The sequence below is a fragment of the Phyllostomus discolor genome, chromosome X, assembly GCF_004126475.2.
Source record: "Phyllostomus discolor isolate MPI-MPIP mPhyDis1 chromosome X, mPhyDis1.pri.v3, whole genome shotgun sequence".
Taxonomy (NCBI): Eukaryota; Metazoa; Chordata; class Mammalia; order Chiroptera; family Phyllostomidae; genus Phyllostomus; species Phyllostomus discolor.
Window position 1 is genome coordinate 42,715,749 of NC_050198.1, and position 24,934 is coordinate 42,740,682.

At 47.2% G+C, this 24,934-nt stretch overlaps 1 protein-coding gene across 5 annotated transcripts; it reads left to right on the top strand.

Annotated features, from left to right (window-relative positions):
• The first annotated feature begins 17,918 nt into the window (after positions 1 to 17,918).
• Positions 17,919 to 24,060, top strand: EOLA1 (endothelium and lymphocyte associated ASCH domain 1). Of its 5 annotated transcripts, none has more exons than XM_036016721.1 (4): positions 18,431 to 18,665; positions 19,982 to 20,034; positions 22,510 to 22,792; positions 23,631 to 24,060. In XM_036016721.1, exons 3-4 carry the CDS (start codon positions 22,540 to 22,542, stop codon positions 23,882 to 23,884), a joined length of 507 nt encoding a protein of 168 aa, XP_035872614.1. In that variant the 5' UTR covers positions 18,431 to 18,665; positions 19,982 to 20,034; positions 22,510 to 22,539; the 3' UTR covers positions 23,885 to 24,060. The 5 variants fall into 5 exon arrangements, with proteins under 5 accessions (XP_035872613.1, XP_028378287.1, XP_035872614.1 ...); XM_036016722.1 differs by lacking the exon at positions 18,431 to 18,665 and adding an exon at positions 19,736 to 19,817; XM_028522486.2 differs by lacking the exon at positions 19,982 to 20,034 and having other exon boundaries at positions 18,430 to 18,665.
• The last annotated feature ends 874 nt before the right edge of the window (positions 24,061 to 24,934 follow it).

Below are 24,934 nucleotides of genomic sequence, written 5' to 3' on the forward strand. Positions count from 1 at the left end.
TCAAGCACCTCTCCCACATACTGCATCACAATGCAGCATCATGGGTTGCCCCACCCTGATGAACACCTAAGTCTCCACCCCTTATATGTAATAGGCACACCAAGCCAAAAAAAGAAAAAAATGGCCCAAATGAAAGAACAGGTCAAAACTCTAGAAAAAATACAACTAAGCGATGAAAAGATAGCCAACTTATCAGATGCACAGTTCAAAACACTGGTAATCAGGATGCTCACAGAATTGGTTGAATATGTTTGCAAAATAGAGGAAAAAGGGAAGGCTGTGAAAAGTGAAATAAAGGAAAATGTACAGGGAACAAACAGTGACCAGAAAGAACCTGGGATTCAAGTCAATGGTTTCAAACAGAAGGAAGAAGGAAACATTCAACCAGAATAAAATGAACAAAGAATAATTAAAAAAAATTAGGAGAGGCTTAGGAACCTCCAGGACATCTTTAAACATTGCAACATCCAAATCATAGGGGTGCTAGAAGGAAAAGAGCAAGAGCAAGAAATTGAAAACTTATTTGAAAACATAGTGAAGGAGAACTCCCCCACTCTGGTGAAGGAAATAGACTTTCAGGAAGTCTAGGAAGCTAAGACAGTCCCAAAGAAGTTGGATCCAAGGAGGAACACACCAAGGCACATCATAATTACACTACCCAAGATTAAAAATAACAAGAGAATCTTAAAAGCAGCAAGAGAAAAAGAGAGACTTACCTACAAAGTAGTTCCCATAAGTCCATCAGCTGATTTTTCAAAAGGAACCTTACAGGCAAGAGGGGCTGGAAAGAAATATTCAAAGTCAGGAAATTCAAGGACCTGCATCCAAGACGACTCTATCCAGCAAAGCTATCATATAGGATGGAAGGCAGGTAAAGTGCTTCCCAGGTAAGGTCAAGTTAAAGGAGTTCATCATCACCCAGCCTTTCTTATATGAAATGTTAAAGGTTCTTATTTAAGAAAAAAAGATAAAGAATATGAACAGTAAATTAACAAAAACTCACAGCTATTAACAACAGAACCTAAGAAAGCAAAAACAAAATAAATTAAGCAAACAAGTAGGACAGGAACAGAATCACAGAAATGGAGATCACATGGAGGGTCATTAGCAGTGGAATGGGACGGGGAAAGAGGTGGAAAAGGTACAGAGAATAGGTAGCATAAATAGTAGGTAGGAAATAGACAAGGGGAAGTGAAGAATAGTATAGGAAAAATAGAAGCCAAAGAACTTATATGTAAGGCCCATGGACATAAACTAAAGGGGGGGATTACGGGTTGGAGGGGTGTGCAGGGCAGAGGGAAATAAAGAGGGTAAAATGGGACAACTGTAATAGCATAATCAATAAAATATATTTCAAAAATAGAAAAGCAAGACATGAATAAATGGAAACATATACCATGTTCATGGATTTAAAAAATTAACATCATCAAAATGTCCATACTGCATGAAGCAATTTCTAACTCAATGCAAATCCTATGAAAATACCAATGACATGTTTCACAGACACAGAACAAACATTTCAAAAATTTATATGGAAACTTAAATGACCCAGAATAGCCACAGCAATTTTGAGAAAGAAGAACAAAGTTGCAGGGATCACAATACCTGATGTCAAACTATACTACAAGTCCACAGTGATCAAAACAGTCTGGTACTGGGATAAGAACAGTCACATAGATCAATGGAACAGAATAGAATGCCCAGAAATAAACCCAAGTCTCTATGATCAATTAATATTCAACAAAGGGAGCAGAAGCATAAAATGGAGTAAAGATAGGCTCTTCAACAAATGGTGTTGGGAGATCTGGAGAGCTTCATGCAAAAAAACAAAACAAACAAACAAACAAACAAACAAAAAAACAAAACTTGACCACAATGTTACACCATATACAAAAATAAACTCAGAATGGATGAAAGACTTAAATATAAGGTGTGACACTATAAAAGTTCTAGAGGAGAACACAGGCAGGAAAATCACAGATATCCCACACAGAAATATTTTCACTGATACATCCCCTAGGACAAAGGATATAGAGGAAAGAATAAACAAATGTGACTTCATGAAAATAAAAAGCTTCTGCACAGCTAAAGAAAACATCAGCAAAATGAAAAATGAACCAACTGTATGGGAAAATATATTTGCACATGTTACCTCAGACAATGGTTTCATCTCCAAAATATACAAAGAATACACGACTCCACTCCAGGAAGAAAAACTACCCAATTAAAAAATGGGCAAAGACCTGGACACATCTCCAAGGAGGACATACAGAGGGAACAGAGTTATATGAAAAGAAACTCAGCATCACTAGGCAACAGAAAGAGGCAAATTAAAAACACAATGAGTTACCACTTCACACCAGTCAGAATGGCCATCATAAACAAGCAACAAATAACAAGAGCTGATGAGGTTGTGAAGAAAAGGGAACCCTGGTAGACTGTTGTTGGGAATGCAGACTGGTACACTCACTGTGGAAAACAGTATGGAATTTCCTCAGCAAACTAAAAGTGGATCTGCCTTTTGACCCAGAAATTCTACTGCTGGGATTGTACCCTAAGAGTCCTGAAACACCAATCCAAAAGAACCTATGCACTCCAATGTTCACAGCATCTCAATTCACAATAGCCAAGTGCAAGAAGCAACCTAAGTGCCCATCAGTAAATGAATGGATCAAAAAACTGTGGTACATTTACACAATGGAATTCTATGCAGCAGAAAGAAAGAAGGAGCTCCTACCCTTTGTGACAGCATGGATGGAGCTGGAAGGCATCATGCTAAGTGAAATAAGCCAGGCAGTGAAAGACAAATACCACATGATTTCACCTTTAACAGGAACTTAAACAACAAAACAAAGAAACAAGCAAAATACAGCCAAAGACACTGAAATAGAGAACAGGCTGACAGTGACCAGAGGGGAGAGGGGACGGAATTTCAGGGGAATTTCAAGGGAGAATGGGAAGGGTTTACAGGAACAGATATAAAGGACACATGGACAAAAAACTAGGGGGGGTGGAAGTGGGAGGGAGGAATGGATGGAGGGCTGGGATGGAAGTAAAGGACAGAAAACTGTACTTGAACAACTATTTAAAATTTAAAAATGACACTCAGAATGTCACTTCATAACACTCAAGGGAAAAATCCATCAAGAAGACATAAACATTGTAAATATATATGCACCCAACATAGGAAAACGAAAATACATAAAGAATATCTTGGAGTACTTCAAGAAAGATAATGACAGCAACACAATTATAGTAGGGGATTTCAACCACCCACTGTCAAAAATGGACAGATCTTCCTGGGAAAATATCAACAAAGATATTGTGGCATTGAACAATGCCCTGGATCAAATGGACTTGGCAGATATATATAGAGCCTTTCATCCCAAAGAAATAAAATACACAATCTTTTCAAATGCACATAGAACATTTTCAAAGACAGACCACATGATATGACTGAATACAAGCCTCAACAAATTCATGAATATTGAAATCATCTCAAGCATTTTCTCTGATCAGAAGGGACTGAAACCAGAAACCAAACTCAAAGAAAAAAACCCAAAACACTCAAACTCATGGAGATTGAATAGCATGCTATTAAACAATGAATGGGTCAAGAATTACATTAGGGAAAAAATCAAAAAGTTTCTGGAAACAAACGAAAATGATCTCACAACAATCCAAAACTTAGGGAACACAGTGAAGGCAGTCCTCAGAGGGAACTTCATACCAGTACAGGCCTATCTATAAAAGATGAAAACATTTCAAATAAACAACCTAACTCTACATCTACAAGAACTAGAGGAACAACAACAAGCCCAGAGTGGGTAGAACGGAGGAAATAATCATGATCAGAGCAGAATTAAATGACACGGAGACTAAAATCACAATTCTAAGTTTCACTAAATTCAGGAGCTGTTTGTTTGAAAAGATAAATAAAATCGACAAGCCTTTAAGCAGACTCATCAAGAAAAAAAGAGAGAGAGGACTCAAATAAAATCAATTAGAAATGAAAGATGAGGGATTACAACTGGTACCACAGAAATACAAAGGACTGTAATAAATTACTACGAAGAACTATATGCCAAGAAATTTGACAACCTAGGTGAAACGAACAAATTTCTAGAAAAATATAATCTTTCAAAACTAAATGAAGAAGTAGGAAGCCAGAACAGACCAATAACAGCTGATGAAATTGAAGCAGTAATCATAAAGCTTTTGACACATGAAAGCCCTGAACAAGATTGTTTCACAGGAGAATTTTACAAACCATTTAAGGAAGAGCTAATCCCTATCCTTCAGAGATTATTCCAAAAAATCCAAAAAAATCATAGACTCTCAAACTCTTTTTATGAAGCCAGCATCATCCAAATCCCAAACCAGATAAAGACATTACAAAGAAAGAAAACTTCAGGCCAACATCACTGAAGAATACAGACGCTAAAATCCTCAACAAAATATTGGGGAACCACATCCAGCAATACGTTAAAAAGATCATACACCATGATGAAGTGGGATTCATCCCAGGGATATAAGGATGGTACAATATTCAGAAATCAATAAACATAATAAGTCACATAAACAAAACCGAAGACATAAATCACATGATCATATCAATACATGCAGAAAAAGCGTTTGATAAGGTATAGCTCCCATTTATTATTAAAACACTTAGCAAGGTGAGAACAGAGGCAGCATTCCCCAAAATAATAAAGGCTATATATAAGAGACCTACATTCAACATCATACTTAATGGGAAAAAATTAGAGCTTTCCCACTAATATCAGGAAGAAGAAAAGGATGCCCACTTTCACCACTCCTAGTCAACATAGTATTGGAAGTCCTAGCCATAGTGACCAGACAAGGAAAAGAAACAAAAGGCATGCAAATTGGAAAGGATAAAGAAAAACTGTCATTGTTTGCATATCACATGATAGCGTACATAGAAAATCCTATAAACTCCATCAAAAAACTACTCAACCTAATAAGTGAATTTGGCAAAACAGTGGGATACCAAAGTAGATATTCAGAAATAAAAGGCATTTTTGTACACTGACAATGGAATATCAGAAACAGAAATAAGGAAAAAAATACAATTTTGTATAGCAACAAATGAAATAAAGTACCTAGGAATAAACCTAACCAAGGAGGTAAAAGACCTGTACTCAGAAAACTATACAACACTGAAGAAAGAACTTAAGGAAGATACAAACAAATGGAAACCAATACCATGCTTATGGGTTGGAAGAATTAATGTTATCAAAATGTCCATACTACCCAAAGCAATTTATAGATTCAACGCTATTGGGAACCTCTCTGCCTGATTTCAGAAGCTGTAGCTTCCCAAAGCTAAGGCTGAGTGAGAGACCTTGGGACTCTAAACCACTAAGGAGACAGAACTTACCTCACTGGCAGGGGAGCTGCCTTTGCCCCCTGTACTTCACCCTGCTTGGCCCCAAGCAAATGATCAGTTAGCCAAAGACAGGTAAGATTCCTCAAGGGAGGGATGACCTAAGACAGGCACAGTCACTAAGGGGCCCTCAGGCAAGGACTTGGGAGGCTTTAGAAAAAGGTGGTGATGGACCCCCACCACTCAGCTTTGAGATAATCTGAGTCCTCATTCTGTTTGCAAGAAGTCTCCTGATCTTGTGGCTGTATTACTTCCTCTGCCTGACTTAAGCCTGAAATAATGCCAGAGGGCTGTGCAGCCCTGGGCAGGAACAGGATCATGCCCTGGGGTGATCATGCCTAAGAAAGAATACATAAAATCCTGTGGAACCTGCTTTGCTAAGAATACCTTCAATTTTCTGATAAGAGTCCAAGCATGAAATAAGTTTGTTTCCCAAAATTTTATAGCCCTTTAGCTAACTAACCCTGACTCAGAATAAGCCCTCATAGTTCTTTGTATGTTATTTATTGTTTGATCCTTACTGCTTCATAATGATTGATGAGCTTCACCTGTGTTCCTGGGAAAATTGAACACACTAAAACCCCATTGTAGAAAAGACTCCTGGCCTTTCTCTTTTGAGAAATTGGCCACCTATCCCCCCAAAACAGATAATGTCTTCATAGAATTATTCTCATCTGTGGTGGACGGGGGGCTTAGTGGGCAAATGTCCCCCACATTATGCAATATGTATAAAAATACAAATGACATTTCACAGATAAAGAACAAACACTTCAAAAATTTATATGGAACTATAAATGACCCAAATGGCTGCATCAATTTTGAGAAAGAAGAACAAAGTAGGAAGGAATCACAATACCTGTTATCAAACTCTATTACAAGGTCACTGTAATCAAAACAGCCTGGTACTGGCAGAAGAACAGACGCATAGACCGATGGAACAAAATAGAGAGCCCGGAAATAAACCCAACTATTTTATGGTCAATTCATATTTGACAAAGTGGAAGAAGCATACAACGGGGTAAAAATAGCCTCTTCAACAAATGGTTTTGGGATCCGGACAGCTACATGCAAAAACAAACAAACAAACAAACAAACAAACAAACAAAAACCTCAGGCACCAACTTAGACCATCACAAAAATAAATTCAAGGTGGATGAAAGACTTAAATATAAGTCATGACACCATAAAAGGCCTAGAGGAAAACATCAGCAGGGAAATCTCAGCCATTCCACGCAGCAACATCTTCACTGAAAATGTCCCCTAGAGCAAGGGACATAAAGGGAGGAATAAACAAGTGGGACCTCATCAAGTTAAAAAGCTTCTGCATGACTGAAGAAAACAGCATTAAAGTGAAAAGAGAACCAACTATATGGGAAAACATGTTTGCCAATGATACCTCAGACAAGGGTTTGATCTCCAAAATATGTGAAGAACGCCCACGACTCCACTGCAGGAAGACAAAAAACCCAATTAAAACACGGGCAAAAGACTTGAGTGGACACTTGACCAAGAAGGACATACAAAGGGCCCAGAGACATATGAAAAGATGCTCAGCATCACTAGCCATCAAAGAGATGAAAATTAACAGCACAATGAGATACCACTTCACACTGGTGAGAATGGGCATCATAAACGAAGCAACACACAACAAGTGTTGGAGAGGATGTGGAGAAAAGAGAACCCTACCTAGTGTACTGTTGGTGGGAATGCAGACTGGTGCGGCCACTGTGGAAAACAGTATGGAATTTCCTCAGAGAACTAAAAATGGAACTGCCTTTTGACCCAGCAATTCCACTGCTGGGATTATATCCTAAGAACCCTGAAACACCAATCCAAAAGAACGTATGCACTCCAATGTCCATAGCAGCACAAGTTACAATAGCCAAGTGCTGGAAGCAACCTAAGTGCCCATCAGCAAGTGAGTGGATCAAAAAACTATGGCACATTTACACAATGGAATACTACCCAGCAGAGGGAAAGAAGGAGCTCCTTCCTACCCTTTGTGACAGCATAGATGGAACTGGAGAGCATTATGCTAAGTGAAATAAGGCAGGTGGTGAGGGACAAATACCATACGATTTCACCTTTAGCTGGAACATAATCAACAAAAGAAAAAGAAACCAGCAAAATATAACCAGAGACATTGAAATTAAGGACAATCCAACGATAGCCAGCGGTGATGGTGGAGGGGTCAATGGGGGGAAGTGTTTTGAGGAACAACTATAAAGGACACATGGACAAAACCAAGGGCGGTTTGGAATCAGTGGAGGGAGGAGGTGGGGAGTGGTGGGGGGTAAATGCAGACAAGTATACTTGAACAACTATAAAATAATTAAATATAAATGTAAAAAGAGAACTACTGATACATGCAACAATGGAGTAGAATTCCAAAAATATGTTGATTGAAAGAAGCCAGGCAAAAGACAGTACATAGTGTGCAATTAGCTTTACATAAAGTAGTGGAACGGCAAAACTGCTTTATGGTGATAAGGTTACCTTTGGTTACCTCTGGTGAAGGTACTGACCAGGAAGGTGGCATGAGGAAGTCTTCATGGATGCTGGGAATGTTCTAGTAGTTTATGTGATTAGTGGCTACACGAATGACTACATATAAAAAATTAAACTCTACAACTAAGATTTGTATACTTTACCATATGTAAGTTATGCTTCAATAAAATAGGTAAAATGAAGTGTAGGAAATGTGAAACAAAATGTAAGAGTCTATTAGGAAAACCAAGATCTTACTAACATAAAAATGGAAAAAGAAAAAGTTGAAGGGAGAAAAGTATTTAAGATATATTGGAAAAATAACTTCAGAGCTAAGTAAAAAAAACCAAAAACTGAGTTCAGTCTGAGGTGGCTTATTAAGTGTGTAGGGCACTGAATGAAAACATACCCAAGCCGAAGCAAAGTTTTGTGAACATTCAGAACACCAAGGATAAGAAAGGAAACCAAAGCTTTCAGAGATGAAAAAAATTACATAAAATTTCAGCATGAAGTTTTTACATTGCCAAACTCTCAGGCAAGAATGAGGAGAGAATAAGGACTTTTTCAGATGCGCAAGGATTCAAAAGCTTACCTCTTATTCAACCCTTTCTTAGGAGGTTGCTTAAGAATGAACATTAGCGAACCAAAGAAGCGAGGAAATACACCACCATCACGACCACCACTACCAATAAAAATATATGTGTTATATAAGATGTATGTTATTTTATATATCATATGCAGCTATGCATCACATAATGACATTTCAGTCAACAGTGGACTGCATATGACAGTGATACCATAAGATTATAATGGAGCTTAACTTCCTGTGAGCAATGAAAGGATATGTGGTTCAGAAGGAACTTTTTTTTTCTCTCACAGGAGCAGTATGTGTGGGCCTGGGCAATAGATTCCCTCTCACCCATAACACCTCACTTTTGAGTGTACCGATTACCTCCCAATCAGTCAGCCACTGACCTGTTTCAGCACAGAGAAGCCTGTACCCCCGGTGTGACATATTCAGAGGTTGCTACAGCCCTCCCAGATCTAGCTTGATGGTCTTCAGATTACACTGCTGCAAATTCTTTGTGGAGTTCTGAAGATCCTATACAAAGTCACAGGTACACAGGAGCTTCCTTAACAAGTATTATGTGCCACAGCCACTTAAGTAAAAGCTTTATGTGGTAGCATGGAGGCAGCCTGTCCCTGGACTTTGGAAATATTTTCAGGTTGTAATGACATAAAGCATGGATACATTTTATTTCTTCTATCAGTTTAGTGCCACACAGAGCCCTTTTTGCCAGAGAGGGTAAATGGGAGCAAACTCAAATTTCCAAAATCAAATTATCAAGTCCTCGGTTTTACACCCTCTCCATGTTAAACAACCACTTTTCAAAATTAAACCACAAAGTTCCTTGATCTGACCACTGCTCCAACATGCAATCATCAAAAACACATTGCCATGACAATCCCCTATGTTCCTTTATTTCTCCATCTTGATTTTTTATTCCTACTGACCCTCACACCACCTTTCACTCCCTCTTGACAATTAGTGTTATGGTGATCTACACCTTACCCAGCCAGCTTCTCCTCAATATTTCCAATTAATCCAGCCTTCATCCCTGTACATGGAGCAGCACTGACAGCTTTGATGTTCTATTTCTGACCTCGTTGAAAGGAACGAGGGGGAAGGCTTGTGGAACCATGTTTATAAAGTCTACAGTAGTGCACAGTAATGCCCCAAGCCTTCTCATTTACTCATCACGCACTCGCTGACTCACCCAGAGCAACTTCCCCTTCCGCAAGCTCCACTCACAGTAAGTGCCTTACCCAGGTGTACCATTTTTAAAATTCTTTTTGCTGTATTTTAAGTATACCTCTTCTATGTTTAGATATTTTTAGGCACACAAATACTAAACATTGTATTACAGTTCCCTACAGTAGTCAGTACAGTAACAGGCTGTACAGGTGTATAGCCTCGGAACAACAAACTATATCACAGAGCCCAGGTATGTAGTAGCGTATACTATCTAGGTTTATGTAAGTGAACTGTATGATATTCCCACAACGAATGAATTGCCTAACAATGCATTCCTCAGAATGTACCCCTGTCATTAAGAGTCATGCTTGTATGATATCATATACATCACATAAATATGGATATATATGAAATTCTGCAGCATGACAACAGTGCAACAGGCCTAGAGATTACCCAGTCCAGACTAAAAAGAAACGTTTGAGGTTCTGGAAGCAAGATCTCCAGGATATCATAGGACTTCATTCAACAGATAGTATAACTGAGATATTGCAAAAACTCACATGCATGACAAAAGCATAGAGTGCCTAAAAACAACAACAAAAGTCTCTACTAGTCTTTGTACATATATTAAGCAACCAGTTCAAATTGGAACAGAAGTCAGGGACTTTCAATAAGAATGGGAATGTAGTCTAAGACGTAAGTCACATAAGAAGCTAAAAGATATTAGGGCTATGGCTATAAGGTGGCTACATTTCAAAACCAGAGACCCCCAAATCGCGCAACACCCCAGAATTCTGTGTGTGGGCCCACACTTTGTGTGACTCCACTAGGGAGCCATACAGGGCTCAGGATTTTCTGAAACAAGACAGTGAGCAGACTGTCAGAGGTATAAATGACTAGTGTGCACATGCTTGTCAACAGCCATCTTACTTTTTATCCCAATTCCACCAATGAAAACTGTGGTTGGTACCAAATGAGATTTCACATCCTGATGCAATTCAGCAGGAGGTGGGGTATCCAGCCATCCAGCTGACCGGAGGCAGGGTTTCAGTCCTGCCTCTCGCAGGAAGGCCATCCCTGCTGGCTGTGGGCTAGAGAAAGGACACACATTTAGAAACCCTGGCCCTTTATAAAAGTCCTCAACAAATGTAGGCTCCTCCTGGTGTTAGTTTCACATGTGCACAACGCCTCACTCCAAATTCTTGGAGTCAGGTGGGTTTCGGAATTCAGAAAGGTGACAAGGGGCACAGACAATAATACATTAGTAACACTCTTGCGGGGTCTAGCAAACACATTGATATCTCTACAGTAAAACATATTAACATCACATGGGATAAAGAAAATTTGGGCTGACATTCACTCCTGCACAGATAAGGAAAGAGGCGTGCCCTTTATTTATTCCTAACACTGATACTGCCCTCAATTTTCAAACCCTTTCAGGCTGAGTCATTTTACACTACCTCCCCAACTTTGGTCAAAGTCCATGGATGGTACCTGAGTCCCCAACCAGGCCACAACCTGTAGGAACTTTGGGGACTGGGGTCTGATGGTGGCAATGCTCTCCCTACTCCTTTCCAAGCTGGCAGTTTTTCACAGTCTGCCTATCTTTCATCTGTGGGCTTCCAGACTCAGGCCAGGACCCCGACATTCTTCCCTACTTTTCAAAGCCTTCTGGGGAAAACAAAGACGTCTTTTCAACCACTAGTAGAGTGCTTTATGGTTTACAGATTTCTCTCACATGAATCAACCTGTGCCATGCTCATCTCCCTGCGACAGACTGAAAAACTTGATTACTCCTTAGGGGGAGTTGTTTATATTGTGCCAAATTTTCATATGAGAAATTTGAGGTTTACAGAAATAAAGTGATTTGCTTAGATTCACACTCCAGCAGTGGTGGTTCCAGGGATCGATATGAGGCTTGTAAGCATAGAAGAAAGCTTCTGCTTCCCACCATGCTTTCCCTGTGGAGGTAGGAGCCTGATCAGCCTTCTCTGGGTGGGTAGCTAAGGACACACTCAAGTGTGCGCACAGAACACACACAACATATACACAGACACTTGCCTCTACAGGCAATGAAAGAAACTTCACAGCATATCAAAAAATCTCATACCAAAAAGTTCCTAAGTCAACAGTCACAAAATGGACCTGAATTCATGGTTCTAGATTGGGTAGTCTCCGCAAATGTGTCTGCTCCAGCCACGAACCTTCTCAGTTCCCTAAATGTATCTGGTCCTTTCAGGCAGCCTTCTCCAATGTCCGACCTGCGGAGACCCCTTTTACTTTCAAGATGCAGTTCAAATGGCCCTCTTTTCTGAAGCCTTCCACAGCCTCTTGCCCTGAGCCAGCGGTTCCTTCCTCTTCATTTTCACGTAACTTCATACTGCTTCGTTTCACGCTCTGCAGTTTACAGGTCTTCCTGGAAGGTACAGTCTCCCTGCCCTGAGTGAGGTAGAGGGGAGGGTGCACTTGTGTGCTTGCACCATCAAGAGCCTCTTACAGGGTGGGTATCTGCTGACTTTAATCTGCTTTGCCTTAGGTTGTATACCAAGATCTTCCCTCTCTCTTTGGGCACGCTTACAGGGCTGACAGATGCCTAGTTAGTTGGCAAATGTGCTGGAAGGACAGCCCCTTCCTGGCCCAGCAGTAGCCTGATGCCCAAGAGGCTGGCCACAGGGTGGAGCGAGTTCTGCCCAAGCAAAGGCAGCTGCTGCCCTATGTGTGCTACTTAGCATACACCCATTCCTGTGGCACCAATTCCAGGTGTTGGTTCACCCTTTCCATTGACATGTATTGCAAGGACCCAGACACTGTGAGAGCCTCACCCCTACCCCCACCCCAGGCCAAGTGTGGGCCTCTGGTGATGACCTTGGCTTTGTGGCTCCCTGAGGGGCTGGTAGAGACTGCCAAGTCCATGTTGCAGGCTGAAATGACGCCCTGTACATCCCTGCTCCTTCCCTGCCCCAAAGTGGGTGTTAGTCTCCAATCAGCCCTTGAACTCTTTTTTTTTTTAAGATTTTTATTTACTTTTAGACAGAGGGGGAGGGAAGGAGAAAGAGAGGGAGAGAAACATCAATGTGTAGTTGTCTTTCATGTGCCCCCTACTGGGGACCTGGCCCACAACCCAGGCATGTGCCCTAAACTGGGAATCAAACCGGCGACCCTGTTATTCTCAGGCCATGGCTCAATCCACTGAGCCACACCAGCCAGGGCAGCCTTTGAACTCTTAACTCCCTCTCAGCATCACGTACCTGAGAGACCCAACCTATGACAGTTGGCTCTAGAGTGATCCAAAAAGCAGGTGACAAGTTAGAGGCTTGGTACACAATTGTTCCTCATCCACCCCACTGGAAATGAGGACCACAACCTGGGGGGTAGGTGATGTGCAGACAGCCCCGGGCACAAAGAGACAGCCCAGCAGGTAGAACTTTCTTGTTGGAACTTTTCACTGGGCCTGCAGGTAGAGAGGACTTTCCTGGCAGGTGAGAAGATCCAGGTGTGTGGAAAGTATGGGAATGGACAAGGGTGACTTCTGTGATCTGATGACCCACAGGGGGATGAGAAGCTGAGGGTGCCTAACAAAGTGAAATCCGAGGGAGAGACCTGGAGTCTCTGCCATAGCTTCCAAAGAAAGAAGTCCCCATTTCAGGCAGTGGGAAAAAGTCAAAGCCAGGATTTGATAGGAATGGCTGAACTTCTAAGACGCTGAACATTCAACCAAGGCAGGACTGTCATGCCAACATCAGAAGCCCACTTGGGAAAACCTGCATCCATGGCATATGGAACATGGGCATCTGGGCAAAGACCCAAGGAGATGTGGACTCCCCAGATTTCTCTGAAAGGTCTGAGTCTGTGGCTGCAGCCCAACCCTTCCCATAAAGAGCTGCTGCGCCCACCCTATACCCGAGAAAGCAACAAATTACACACATCTTTCCCCACAGGTGCCCTCGATCCCTGGAGGTAGGGTGACTAACCATCCCAATTTGCTGAGGAGAGCCCCAGAAAAACCAGGAAGAGGTGACAGCCTACTGCCAGGCAGGACCCAGCCAGAGTGAAGTCATCACACAACACAGGCTGGGTGTGCCGGGCTTGGTAAGGGAGGAAAGGGACTACACCCGCCCTTCCCAGAAACTGCAATAAAAGTCCCTGGGAGGCACTGAAGGGCAGAAGCCAGGGGCTCATGACGATGAATACCACTGACAAGGAGGCTCCCTTAGAGAGTGGTGGAGGTGGGCAATACAACATACCTTCCCTGAGGGCACAATGGATGGCCAACCAACCAAGATGCAGCCTAAAATGGAAACTCAAAAGAGCAAAAACAGACGCAGGAGGCTGAGGGCAGCTACCCCAATAAACAAGTCACAATGCCTTGCCCAGGTTCTGCCCCAGAGTCAGTTTTCAGACCTGGGACCATAGAGTAGGGAGGTGCCTGGGTCCCCACGGGGGGAGGACCCTGTAGCACCATGGCAGGAAGAAGACACTAGAATGATCCCCCAGACCTTCCCAAAGGGACCTCCAGCTACGCATGGGTGACTGAACACTAGGAAATGGGAAACCCAGACAGATTGAAGCTGGGGCAACACATTGTCCAATCTGACACTGACTTGGGAGACTCAATAAACTCTGCCTCCGCATCCACTTAAGGAAGGCCCCCTGTACCAGAGTTTCTGAGCAGAGGATGTCACTGGGTCCAACATATATGCTGGGCCATTCCTGAGGATGTCAATGGTCTTGAGCAGGGAGAGCTTTGCATCCAACATCCTCCAGAACGAGGTGCTGAGCTTAGTGAGATGTCTTCTGGGGAATCTTTCAGAAATAAGACAAAATGGTAATACAGAATGAAGTCAACAGAGTAAAGAAAAATGCGTAGAAAAAGAACTGAGAGAATACACCCAAATCATGAATGTTCTTGCTTCCAAGTAATGCCTTATGAGCATCCTTTGTCCTGATTCTTCATGCACCTTCTTTTCTTGCCATAGTGGCCACAGTGAGCATGCAGATACTCAAAAGTCAGCAGAAGAGGTCTTCTGCACAGGACCCATTAGCCCACCCGTTAGCATCCCATAACCATGGCTATGTGATGGCAACAGCTGATCCAGGTCCCCCACACCTGAATCTCATACACAAATCAGCTGGACGGCATGTCCACTCAGCCACAGTATGATGTTTGGAAGCTCACCCACAAGCTAGGGAAAAGTACTAAGGCCAAGCAGTGACCAAGTGGATTACAGAGACAAGGAGCCTTTTCTCACAGGCAGAGTGCTGGAAGCAAGAGCACCTCCTCTGAGGGGACCACTTATCTGAGTTGACAGGCAGCCTCTAGTGGGAGAAGCAGCAGGATAGTCCCTGACATGTGCTGTCGCCTACAATTTGGAGAGTCTAGACGAATACTGAATCCAAACCAGGCCTGCAAAGAGAAGGAAACCAGTCTCTGAGGGCAAGAGGAGGAACCTGAAACACAAACCACCAAGGCAGGATTAGCACCCAAACTTCACAACGAGTGCCCACAACTTGATGAAAAAACAAAACAAACGAACAAACAAACAAAAACACAAGCAGTTCAATAGAAGAATGGGCTGCAGGCAGTTCTTGGAGGAGGAAATGGGACCTGCTGAGAAGTAGAGGAGGGAAACAGGGAATTTGGGTCAAGCAGGTCCCAGCGCGATGGTACCACACAACCTGTGGCAGGAGCAAACTGGAACCTTCTCAGGGTCTCAGAGCAAAAGCAGCATGGAGAGTGGGGTAAAGAGGGACAGCAAATTGCAAAGGCAAGTGCTCAGACGGCCATGGAGGTCAGGGAATACTGCAGGGTGCTGCCAGGGGAACAAGAAAGGTAGGCTGACTTTTGGCAGGTTCCCTGGGCTCCAAAGAAGAGGCTATGTCCATGGTCATAGTCCCTTCAAAGAACAATGGCAGACATGGCAAGGATTTCCTGAAACAAGATGGGGTGAGTTATAGGGGTGGAATTGCAGGCTAGGGAAGAAGTGGAGCTTGAAGAGGAGTCTCTCTCCTGCCCCAGGAGGCCATAAGCATTGTGATAGTGGGAGGCAGCAGAGGCACAGTGTCTGAGAGGGAGCAGGAGGAGCCCCAAGAAGGCCTAGATGTCCTCTGACAGCTGCTGGGTCTCCAGGGCACCTATAGAAGGCCAAGCAGTGGAAGGCAGGAGTGTGCTGGGTCTCGAAGGTGAAGGCTAAACTGCCTGCCAAGAGGACCAGAGAGGGAGGGAGTGAAGGCCTGTCCCCACCAGGGCTTTGTTTATGAGAGGGGGTGGGTAGGGTAGCAGCTGGCAAAAGGAATGTTGCCTGGAGGTCAGAAATCAGATTGTTTTAGGGTTCTGTGCCAACACTTCATTTGTACTGAAATTCAGGACTGAGTTGCAACTGGGTCGCTTTGACAGAGGCAGCCAAATACCACCCTACACCCACCTGCAACATGGCCAGGACACTCTTCCTGGGCCCACCCACCTGGCAACGAATTGGCCTTTCGGCCACTACCCTTGGCCTTCCCCTTCATGAGACCACACTCCGAACCTTTACTGTACTGCTCCCTGAGGGAGAGGTCGTACACCCTGTTCTCAGCATACACATGAGGGTCAGAAAAAGCAGTCCTTCTGTAGTGCCATTACTGTCCCCCACGAGCAGACATAGGGTGTAAGTCTCTAGTTCATGGGGGCATGATCTATTTCTTTAAACAACAGGGTTTGGGAGGGACACCACAAACCAGCCATTCAAGGGACCCTCCCTTATATCTTGAAACCCTTACGTGAGGTTCTGGCATGTTCGGCGGCAGCTGATAACCATTCTTGGGGCAAGGAGCTGAGGAGGAAAAACTGACATGGATAGCATTGGACCTGGTGATCATTAACACCCCCTGTGGCTCAGAGGCCTAAACTCTATGGAGGTACACTCTGCCCCTCACTTTGTGGCCAGCATTCCTTCCTGTTACCTCCAGCTCCTGCAAGGAGGGAGTAGGTGCAGCTCACTGAAAGAGAAAGAAGTCCTCTGTTGATTCGACATTTACTAAGCAACTACTGGGGCATGGGCACCTGGTTTACTGAACCAGCAAGGCACAGGCTTAGCCTTTCAAAGAACTCAAAGCCCCTGAGGGAGCCCAGGCTCTCAGAGGCAGGCAGTCACAACCCTAGGAGATGAGAGCCCAGTGAAGGAAGGTAGGTGGGGAGGTACAGGGTACTACCCGAACTGGGAGTCAAGAGTACCTGATGCTTGGGTGTGGGGTAAAGAAGGGGATGCTCAAGTTGCATCCGGAAGGACAGGAGTTTGTGGGGACAAGAGGAGGCAGGCACTCCAGGCCTCAGGAAGCACAGGAGCCAAAGGGGGAGCCCTGGTAGAAGGCGCTCAGGGTTGCAGGGACTCCGCAGCAGTGACCCAGACTATTGGGTGATGAGGGAGAGCTGGGACCACTGGAATGCTCTCCCATGGCCCCCATGTGTTTGGGCTTAAACAAGAGAGGACTGGGTGGGGTTTTCAGTTGGGGGTTGATGAGGACAGATGTGCAGTTGGATGGCATGATGGAAGACCCACTTGAAGAGGAAATACAGGGATGTCCAGGCCAGTGGGGCGGCTCAGGTAATAGCACTGGCCCCAGACCATGAAGCCTGGCCTCAGGGAGTAGCAGTGGGGATAAGAAAAGGAGCATTATTCTGATCAGGTATTTTAGAGGCACGGACACAGGACTCCGTCATCAAGTAAAAGAGAGGAAGGGCGAGGGTAAGTGGACACAAGGAGGCAAGTGTGGCGGCACTGAGAGGGTTGAGCCCCTAACTGAGAGGTAGAAGAGAGGAAACAGCTGACAGGGAAGCTGCCTTTGTTTGGGACATGACAGTCTGAGGCGCGGCAATAAACAGAGTGAGGATTTTTCTTCTCACCTGCAACAAAAACTGCACTATGAAGACCTTCCCTCAAGACCCTACTGGTACTACCAGGGAGGGGGTGGGGTGGGGATGTGAGGGATGGGGTGGTGGAGCTTGCAGGAAGCAAAACTGGCCTCGACATTCGGCTCTGAGATGCAGGACTCAGTCCAGTTGTGCTGCCCTCTCTTGGCCTCCGTGTCCCCGAGGGTCCATTCTGAGGGTCCGCTTAGGGCACTGAGGACCCTGGGCTGCCACTTTAACCCATGCCTACGAGTGCAGCGCAGACTGAGTGCAGATGTCATGGAAGAGTGGGCCTAGCCCAGTTGCTACAGGGTTCCCAGTGCCCAAAGCTACCTCCCTGCCAGCTCCGCCCCACTCTCCCGGTGGCTCCACCCTCGCTCAGCTCCTCCTCTGCAACTTCCCCCGTTAAGCCCTGCTCCTCACCAGCTTTCCTGCAGCTTCGCCATGCTCCCTCCCCAGCTATGTGCAGCTGAGCCCTGCGCCTCCACTGCAATCCACCAGCTCTGCCCTGCTTCACCCCCGGCTTTCTCACAGTTCCGCCCCCAGTCCCACAGGTCAGCCTCGCATTTGTCACCCCACCAGTTCCGCCTACTCCCCCAGCTGTTTTCCACCGGTCCGCCCACAGATACTCTCCTCCCAGCTTTGTCCCCTACCCAGCTTTCCCTGGATCCTCCTTCACCCCCGAAGCTCCTTCTTCCCCAGCTCTTCCCCACAAGTCCTCCCCAGATACTGCTCCCTGAGCTCCGCCTCCCCAGCTTCCCCACACCTCGGCCTCCTCCGCCCCCTTCGGCAGATCTCTGTCCACCAGCTTTTCCACAGCTCCGCCCACCCCCAGCTCCTCCGCAGCTCTTGCTCACAGCTCTGCCAAACCCATCCTGCAGCCCCTCCCCCTGCTTTCTCACAGTTCTGCCCCAGCTACACCCCCTGGCTCTTTTCCAAGCGTCGCACCCAGCTACTCCTCCCCTAGCTCTGCCTTCTCCCAAGCCACCTCCCCCCGATTTGCCTAGCCCTGCCCCTTCCTCTCCCCATTCCCACCCCCCAGCATTTTGCCCTTCCCCTCCCTTTTTCCCCAGAGTCTCCAGGGGCCAGTCCAGCCCTGGTCATCTTGGGAGTCTCAGTGTCCGGTGAGTCCAACAATGTCTCCTAGCAACCGTGGGCTGCTTGCGTTTGTACTTCTGTGCGTGTTTAAGTCACTGCTGGGCTGCTCGTCTCCACGCTGGCGCTGTGCTCTCTGCGTCCAGGCGTGCGTACTGCTGCGTGGGGGCCTGCTGTCGTGCGTTCCGGCCGGCCTGCTCCTGCGTCCAGGCATGCGTGCTGCTGCGTCAGGGCCTGGTGCAGAGGCTGGGCGTGCGTCCTGCTCTGCGATGGGGGAAGGGGGGTGGTGCTCAGGTATTTGTATGTGTCTAGCCCAGCGGACAGGGGGTTGTGCATCTGCCAGCCCAGGGTGGTTAACCAACGCCAGCGCCTGCCACCTCTCACCGGTCTTCAGAAGACTGAGGGGCATCCACAATATGGGCCTGCTGCTCTGTGGTGTCTCCGTGTTGCGTCCTGTGGTCCTCTCCTCATCCGGGCCTGGGAGGAGGTCGTTTCGGTCGGTGCTGGCAGTCTCCCAGGGCGGCGGGGAGGTGGACTGTCAGGCCTGGTGGCCTCAGCTGGGTCAGCCCAGAGCGATGCGGCTTGCATGGCCAGTGGGGCCAGGAGACCTGCCAGGAGGGAGCCAGGACACTCTGCACCTGCCGGCCTGCTGGGCCCTCCAAAGGACAGTACTTGAGGGTTGGGGTTTCTCCTCCCATGCGTGCGGCTGGGAACACTCCCACCGCAGCCAAGGCCACACTTTTTTGTCTCCTCCTCTGCTTATCTTCACTTGTCCCTCATTCTTGTAAGTGTGTGGGGGACGGCGATGGGCCTCTGCGCGTAGAAACGCGAGTGTACTAGTAGTCCACATGCACAGGTCTGTCCTCCCCGCTTTCTGCTTGGCCCTTAGGCTGTCACCACCGCACCCAGGCCCTAGGCTGGTTGCCCATGACACCCCTCCCAGAGGGACCTACCCAGGATTATGTTGAGGGAAACGGGATTGTAGGGTCCCCAGATTCTTCCCATGTGGTGACGTGAGGGGAGGTGAGAGTTTTCTCCTCTTGAACACAGCATCTGCTAGGCTGTAAGGACACCACCCGCCTACATGAAATGATTTTCTGTGCAGGCTAGCTGGGCCATCATGTGGTCCCTGACCAGGCAGGGGAGGAGAGAGCCACTGCTCTGATTCGGAGAAACAAACTGTGAGTGAAAGGCCAGGGTCATGTGTGTTTCTCATTAGTTGGAACCTCCTCGGTCCTGATGGTTTCCAATCCCTGCTGTGTAGAAGACTGTTCTGGTATATTAGCCAACATTGCTGTCTTGTTCCTAATGACCTTTTCTCATTATCCCTCTTGCCCTCATGCAGGTGAAGAAGCAGAGACAAGTGGAAGAGTGTTTCTTCCTCAGGCCACTAAGCAGGTTCTCTGCATTGTGTGACAGGAGGGCACTCAGCCCCCTTCGTGCCTTTACTGTTACCTCAGTTCTCCCTGGGGGTGCCACCCACACAGTTCAGGTCTCCTTGTTGTGATTTTGTGGGGTTGGTGAGAAAAGGGCCAAGGAACTCAATGGTGGAAACCAGGCATATATCTCAGTAGAAGAAAAAGAAGCGGCCAGGCCACAGGGGGACATCCAGCCTCCATCATAAATAATCCAAACCCGATGACTAGGGCAACCTTTGTCACCCGTCAGATGGGCAAAGGTTAAGCACAGTGATGATGCTCAAGGCCGACAAGCATGTGAGGAAGTGGCACCAGGCCCATGGTTGGTAGAGCATACACGGGTGAGCTTCGGTGGAAGGCCGTTTGCTGGCTTGTATCAGCATCTCAGAAGTGCATGTGTGTGACCCAGGCGTCCTCCCAACAAGTCTTCAGTCAACGAGTGTTTGTGGTAGTGTCCTTTAGAGTGGCAGGAAGTGCAAAGCAGCCTGTGACTCTTTCTTCATCAGTAGGGGAAACTCAGTAAACCGTGGGGCAGCCAACAAGGGGATACCATACAGGCAGCAAAAAATAGGCTAGAAGAAAATGTACAGAGGTGAAGGAATGTGCTTGAAGTGTTGCCAATGGCAAAACCGTTCTCTGCCTTGTGGAGATATGCAGGAAGAGCCTATGCCTCTGTAGTCATTTGTCAGGCTGGTCACATCAAAGAGCCGTGGCTCGAGTGGCTTAAACAACAGACAGGTATTGTCTCACAGTTCCAGAGGCTGGAAGTCTGAGATCAAGGTGTCCATCGAGTTTGCCTCTTCTGGGGACTGAGAGAGAAACTGTCCATCCTGGTCCCCAAGGTTCTGATGGTTTGCAGGCAAGCTTTGGCATCCCTTGCCTTGTAGATCTTGGCCTTCATCTTCACAAGGCATTACTCTCCTGAGTGCATGTCTGTCTGTAAATTCCCCCTTCAGATGAAGACACCAGTCATTGGATGAGGGTCTCATTTTAACTTGATTACCTCTGTCAAGCCCTTTTCTTAATGGATAAGGCCTCAGGAACAAGGTCCTTGAGTGCACAAGAGGGGTGGGGTCCAGAACACAGGGGAAGGCGGCCCAGCCAGAGAAAGGGAGGGAAGGCGGAGGAGCTGGGCAAAGGGACTGGCGGGACAGTGGATTGGGACAGGAGTGAACACGAGGCAGCTTTGTCCTCCAGGCCTTGTCTTTGAGAGTGGGTGTGTTTTCATAAACACGAGGACATAGTAGCTGAGGTGAGGTTTATGTCCTTTAAAGACAGGAGGGGAGAGACAGACGAGAGTGGGGCTGCTCATGGGTGGAGGGCAGAGCCGAGGCTCAGCCCCATGGTGGTGATGGGCAGCCACCAGTTGTGACTGTCCTGTTAGGCAGGTGCCAGGTACTCACAACCCCTTGGAGACCGAGGGTCCACCAGGTACTCTGACCCAGCTGAGTCTGTGGCCCAGGGCCCTGCTCCTCCCACAACACAGCTTCATCCTCCAGTGAGGAAGAAGGACCCCTTCCCCAGGTACAAGGAAAGGAGTCAAGGACAGGGGTTCATGCAGTCAGGTTCCCCATGACTGTGGGTCATCTGTTCATCCCTTGGTGCCACCTTCTTAACTGTAGAGTAGGGTGACGGTGGAGCTACCCCTACCCAGTTATTTGAGGATTGAATTCTAAGATCCGTGGATCATGCTCATTCCAGGGCCAAGCATGGGACCAGGGCATGCATACTGGTGCCAGTTGTTCCTGCTCCTGTTGTTCATTTCTCTAAGCTCCGGGTGAGGGCCGGGATGCCTGCTGACAGTGGACACCAGTGGGGTAGGAAGAGGATGGAGGAGGGTGGTACCCAAAGGGGTCCAGAGGAGACACCTGACAGGATTACCTGAGGTCACATGGTGTCCCCAGGGCCCAGCTCAGGCTGGATCCCAAGGATATGCACTCTACAGCCCTGGGGGAGGGGCCACCATGCTTGGGGACCTGCAGTGCCTTGGGGGTGGCAAGGCCAAGGAGCTGAGAGTGTTGAGGTGGATGGGGAGAAGAAGCAAAGCCCAGGATGGTCATTGCTGGGAGAGGACTAGAACCCGCCCACCCGGGGTGAAGCCGAAGGTCCCTCCTTCCCCACTCTGTGCTCCCTTGCCCTCAGTGACCTCCTTTGTAGAACTGACCACGCCCTGTCCTGACTTCCTTTCTGGAGCTGTCCCCACCTTCTTCCTTGAGTTCCCCAAAGATTCCATCTGATAGATGAGGCATCCTCATCGCCAGCCCCTTTCCTTGGGCCTGCCAGCTGACTGCTTGGTGATAGGAAGAAAGAGCCAACACTCTCTGCTCCCCCACCATCCCTGTCAGCGGGGTTCCTGGGTCTCCAGGGGACAGTGGGTGGAGGTCAGCCCACAGGCCATGAGCTTGGTGGGCTGGTGCATGATGCTTATTGACGTTGGTGCTCTGTGTTTCCGCAGGCCACGTGAGGCCCACGAATCTCTGGGGAGATGAAGTTCTGCTGCCTTTCCTTCCGGCAGCCTTACGCAGGTTTTGTCTTAAATGGGGTCAAGACTCTGGAGACTCGTTGGCGTCCTTTGCTGAGCAGCCACCGGCACTGTACCATCGCCATCCACATTGCTCACAGGGACTGGGAAGATGCCGTCTGGAGGGAACTGCTGCTGCAGAGGCTGGGGAGGAACCCTGCTCAGATTCAGGCCTTGCTTCAGGAAGGGGAGAAGTATGGCCGTGGAGTGATAGCTGGCAAGTGGCCACACCCCAAGCGCCGCTCAGACACCTCAAAACTCCTGAGGACCTTGCTCAGGAGTTTTGGGGCTTGTTTTCTTTTGAACCTGTTGGGGTGGGGCTGTGGTTTCTTTAAGCAGCACACCTTCAAAGGGGCAGCAGCGGGCCCTGGGCTGGGCATCCGTGGGACAAGTTTCCAGGACCTTGGGCGAACCCTTTTGTCCACTCTGGGCCTCAGGTCCTGTTGGTGGTCTGAGAGGCAGAGACCATTCCAAGGCTGCATGTGGTATTGCCTGTGTGTATACATGTGGGCTTGTGTGCATACACATGTGTGTGTTTGTGTGGCAGGCCACGAGAGGCTGTACAGCACACAGAGAGGGTCGGGTGACCTCCAGACTCAGGCATCACACACCTGCCTCACCCCCACTGCCCATGGGCACCTGAGCAAATTCCTTCACCCCTCAGTGGTTGAGGTCCCACATCAGCTCCTTTCTCCTGGTGAAGTGCTTGGGAGCTGATGGTCTGTGGGTTCCCCACAACAGCTGGGGCCGTTCTGACCTGTACGTGCTGCCCTCAGCAGTCTGGCTGGAACCTGCCCATTCCTGGGTGGAGTTGTTGAGGACAAGGCCCTGTCCTCTTCATTCCTCTCTCTGCCCCCGCCTCACCCAGAATTCCCTGAACATAGTTGGGCACATTGGAAGTGCACACAGTGAGAGGGACTCAGTTCACTCTGTGTCCATTTGGTGATATCAGCTTAGTCCCTAATGGTTATAACGTTGAATAACCATTTTCTCTCATAGGCAGGCCTTGGTTTATGGAAGGAAAAACATCTCTGTGCTTCTCTCTTGGTGCACAGGGCTTGTTGACATTGGGGAAACTTTGCAGTGCCCGGAAAACTTAGCCCCCGATGAGCTTGTGGAACTGGAAAATCAAGCTGTACTGACCAACCTGAAGCAGAAGTACCTGACTGCACTTTCAAACCCCAGGTGGTTACTGGAGCCCATACCCAGGAGAGGTGGAAAGGATATCTTCCAGGTGGACATCCCAGAGCACTTAATCCCCGTGGGGCAGGAGGACTCCTCACAGGAAGGCTACCGAGAAACCAGCTGACTCATGACCATCAACACACCACCCTGCCGCAGACACATAAATCAGGCTTAATCTGAATTGGCACCACAGTGGAGAGCGCTACCCACCACCTGCTGTTCACGTAAACAGCCTTCTGCATTCAGATGCACCAGGCTTTCCTCAGGGGATGCCTCCCTGGACTTATGGACAGTCTCAAGGACTTTGACCTTTAGAAAAAAGGCAAAGCTTCCATTAAGTATCTTGGTGTTGTCACTCATTTAGGTCCTGCTCATGCCTGAGTTGTACAAAGAAACATGTTTTAAGAGAACGGGTTAGTGTTCAGGACTCCCTTACATGTTTTCTCCTCTCTTTGTTCTGGTCAAACTCATAGAACGCTTCAGCAGCATCCAGGGGATGTTGTGGGAGGGCTGGGAGCGGGCCGTGAATGATTGCCCGAGGGTGACCAGCCAAGGACGGGACTGCCTCATGCACCATGAAGGAGACATCAGATTTTGAAACACAGCACCTGTCTGCCCTGGCAGGTGACTCTTGCTCTGTTGCAAAAGTGTCCCTTGGCTCATGAAGCCATGTGTTAGACATGTCACATAGCTACTTTGTGACCAAAGAGAGGATCTGAAATAGAGCTCTGATGGAAAAATGATGAGTATTTTGTTTCTTTGATTGTTTGTGTATTTTGTGGGCAATCTTTTATTTATTTGGGTTCCTTCTAGGAGAGTTCCTAGTGCTTGTTAGCTGTGAGGATGATGGGCTTTCTCCCAGGGGTTGACTGGAATGGCCCGTCTTCCGAGCCAGACTGCCATGGTTGTAGACAGCTGAGCAGATAGGGTGGCCCTCGTTTTAGGTGGGTCTCTCTGGGAGGTCCCTGGAAATTGGGCTGGGGATGCTCAGCTGCTGGTCAGAAACTTCCTGGCATCACTGGGGGACCCGTGAGGAAAGACCCTCCTGTTTTAAGGTACATGACTATTGGAAGGTGATCCACCCAAGGTCAGGAGTCAGGCAGTTCTGTCTACTGACCAGCAGGTGAGGCTCAGGGGACCTGATCTTCCTGAGCTTGCTTCAGAGCTCCCTAGC

What these genes read in the sequence shown, in the direction of transcription:
- EOLA1 (XM_036016720.1), top strand. Translation starts at nt 17,986, where the DNA reads ATGCTCCCTCCCCAGCTATGTGCAGCTGAGCCCTGCGCCTCCACTGCA.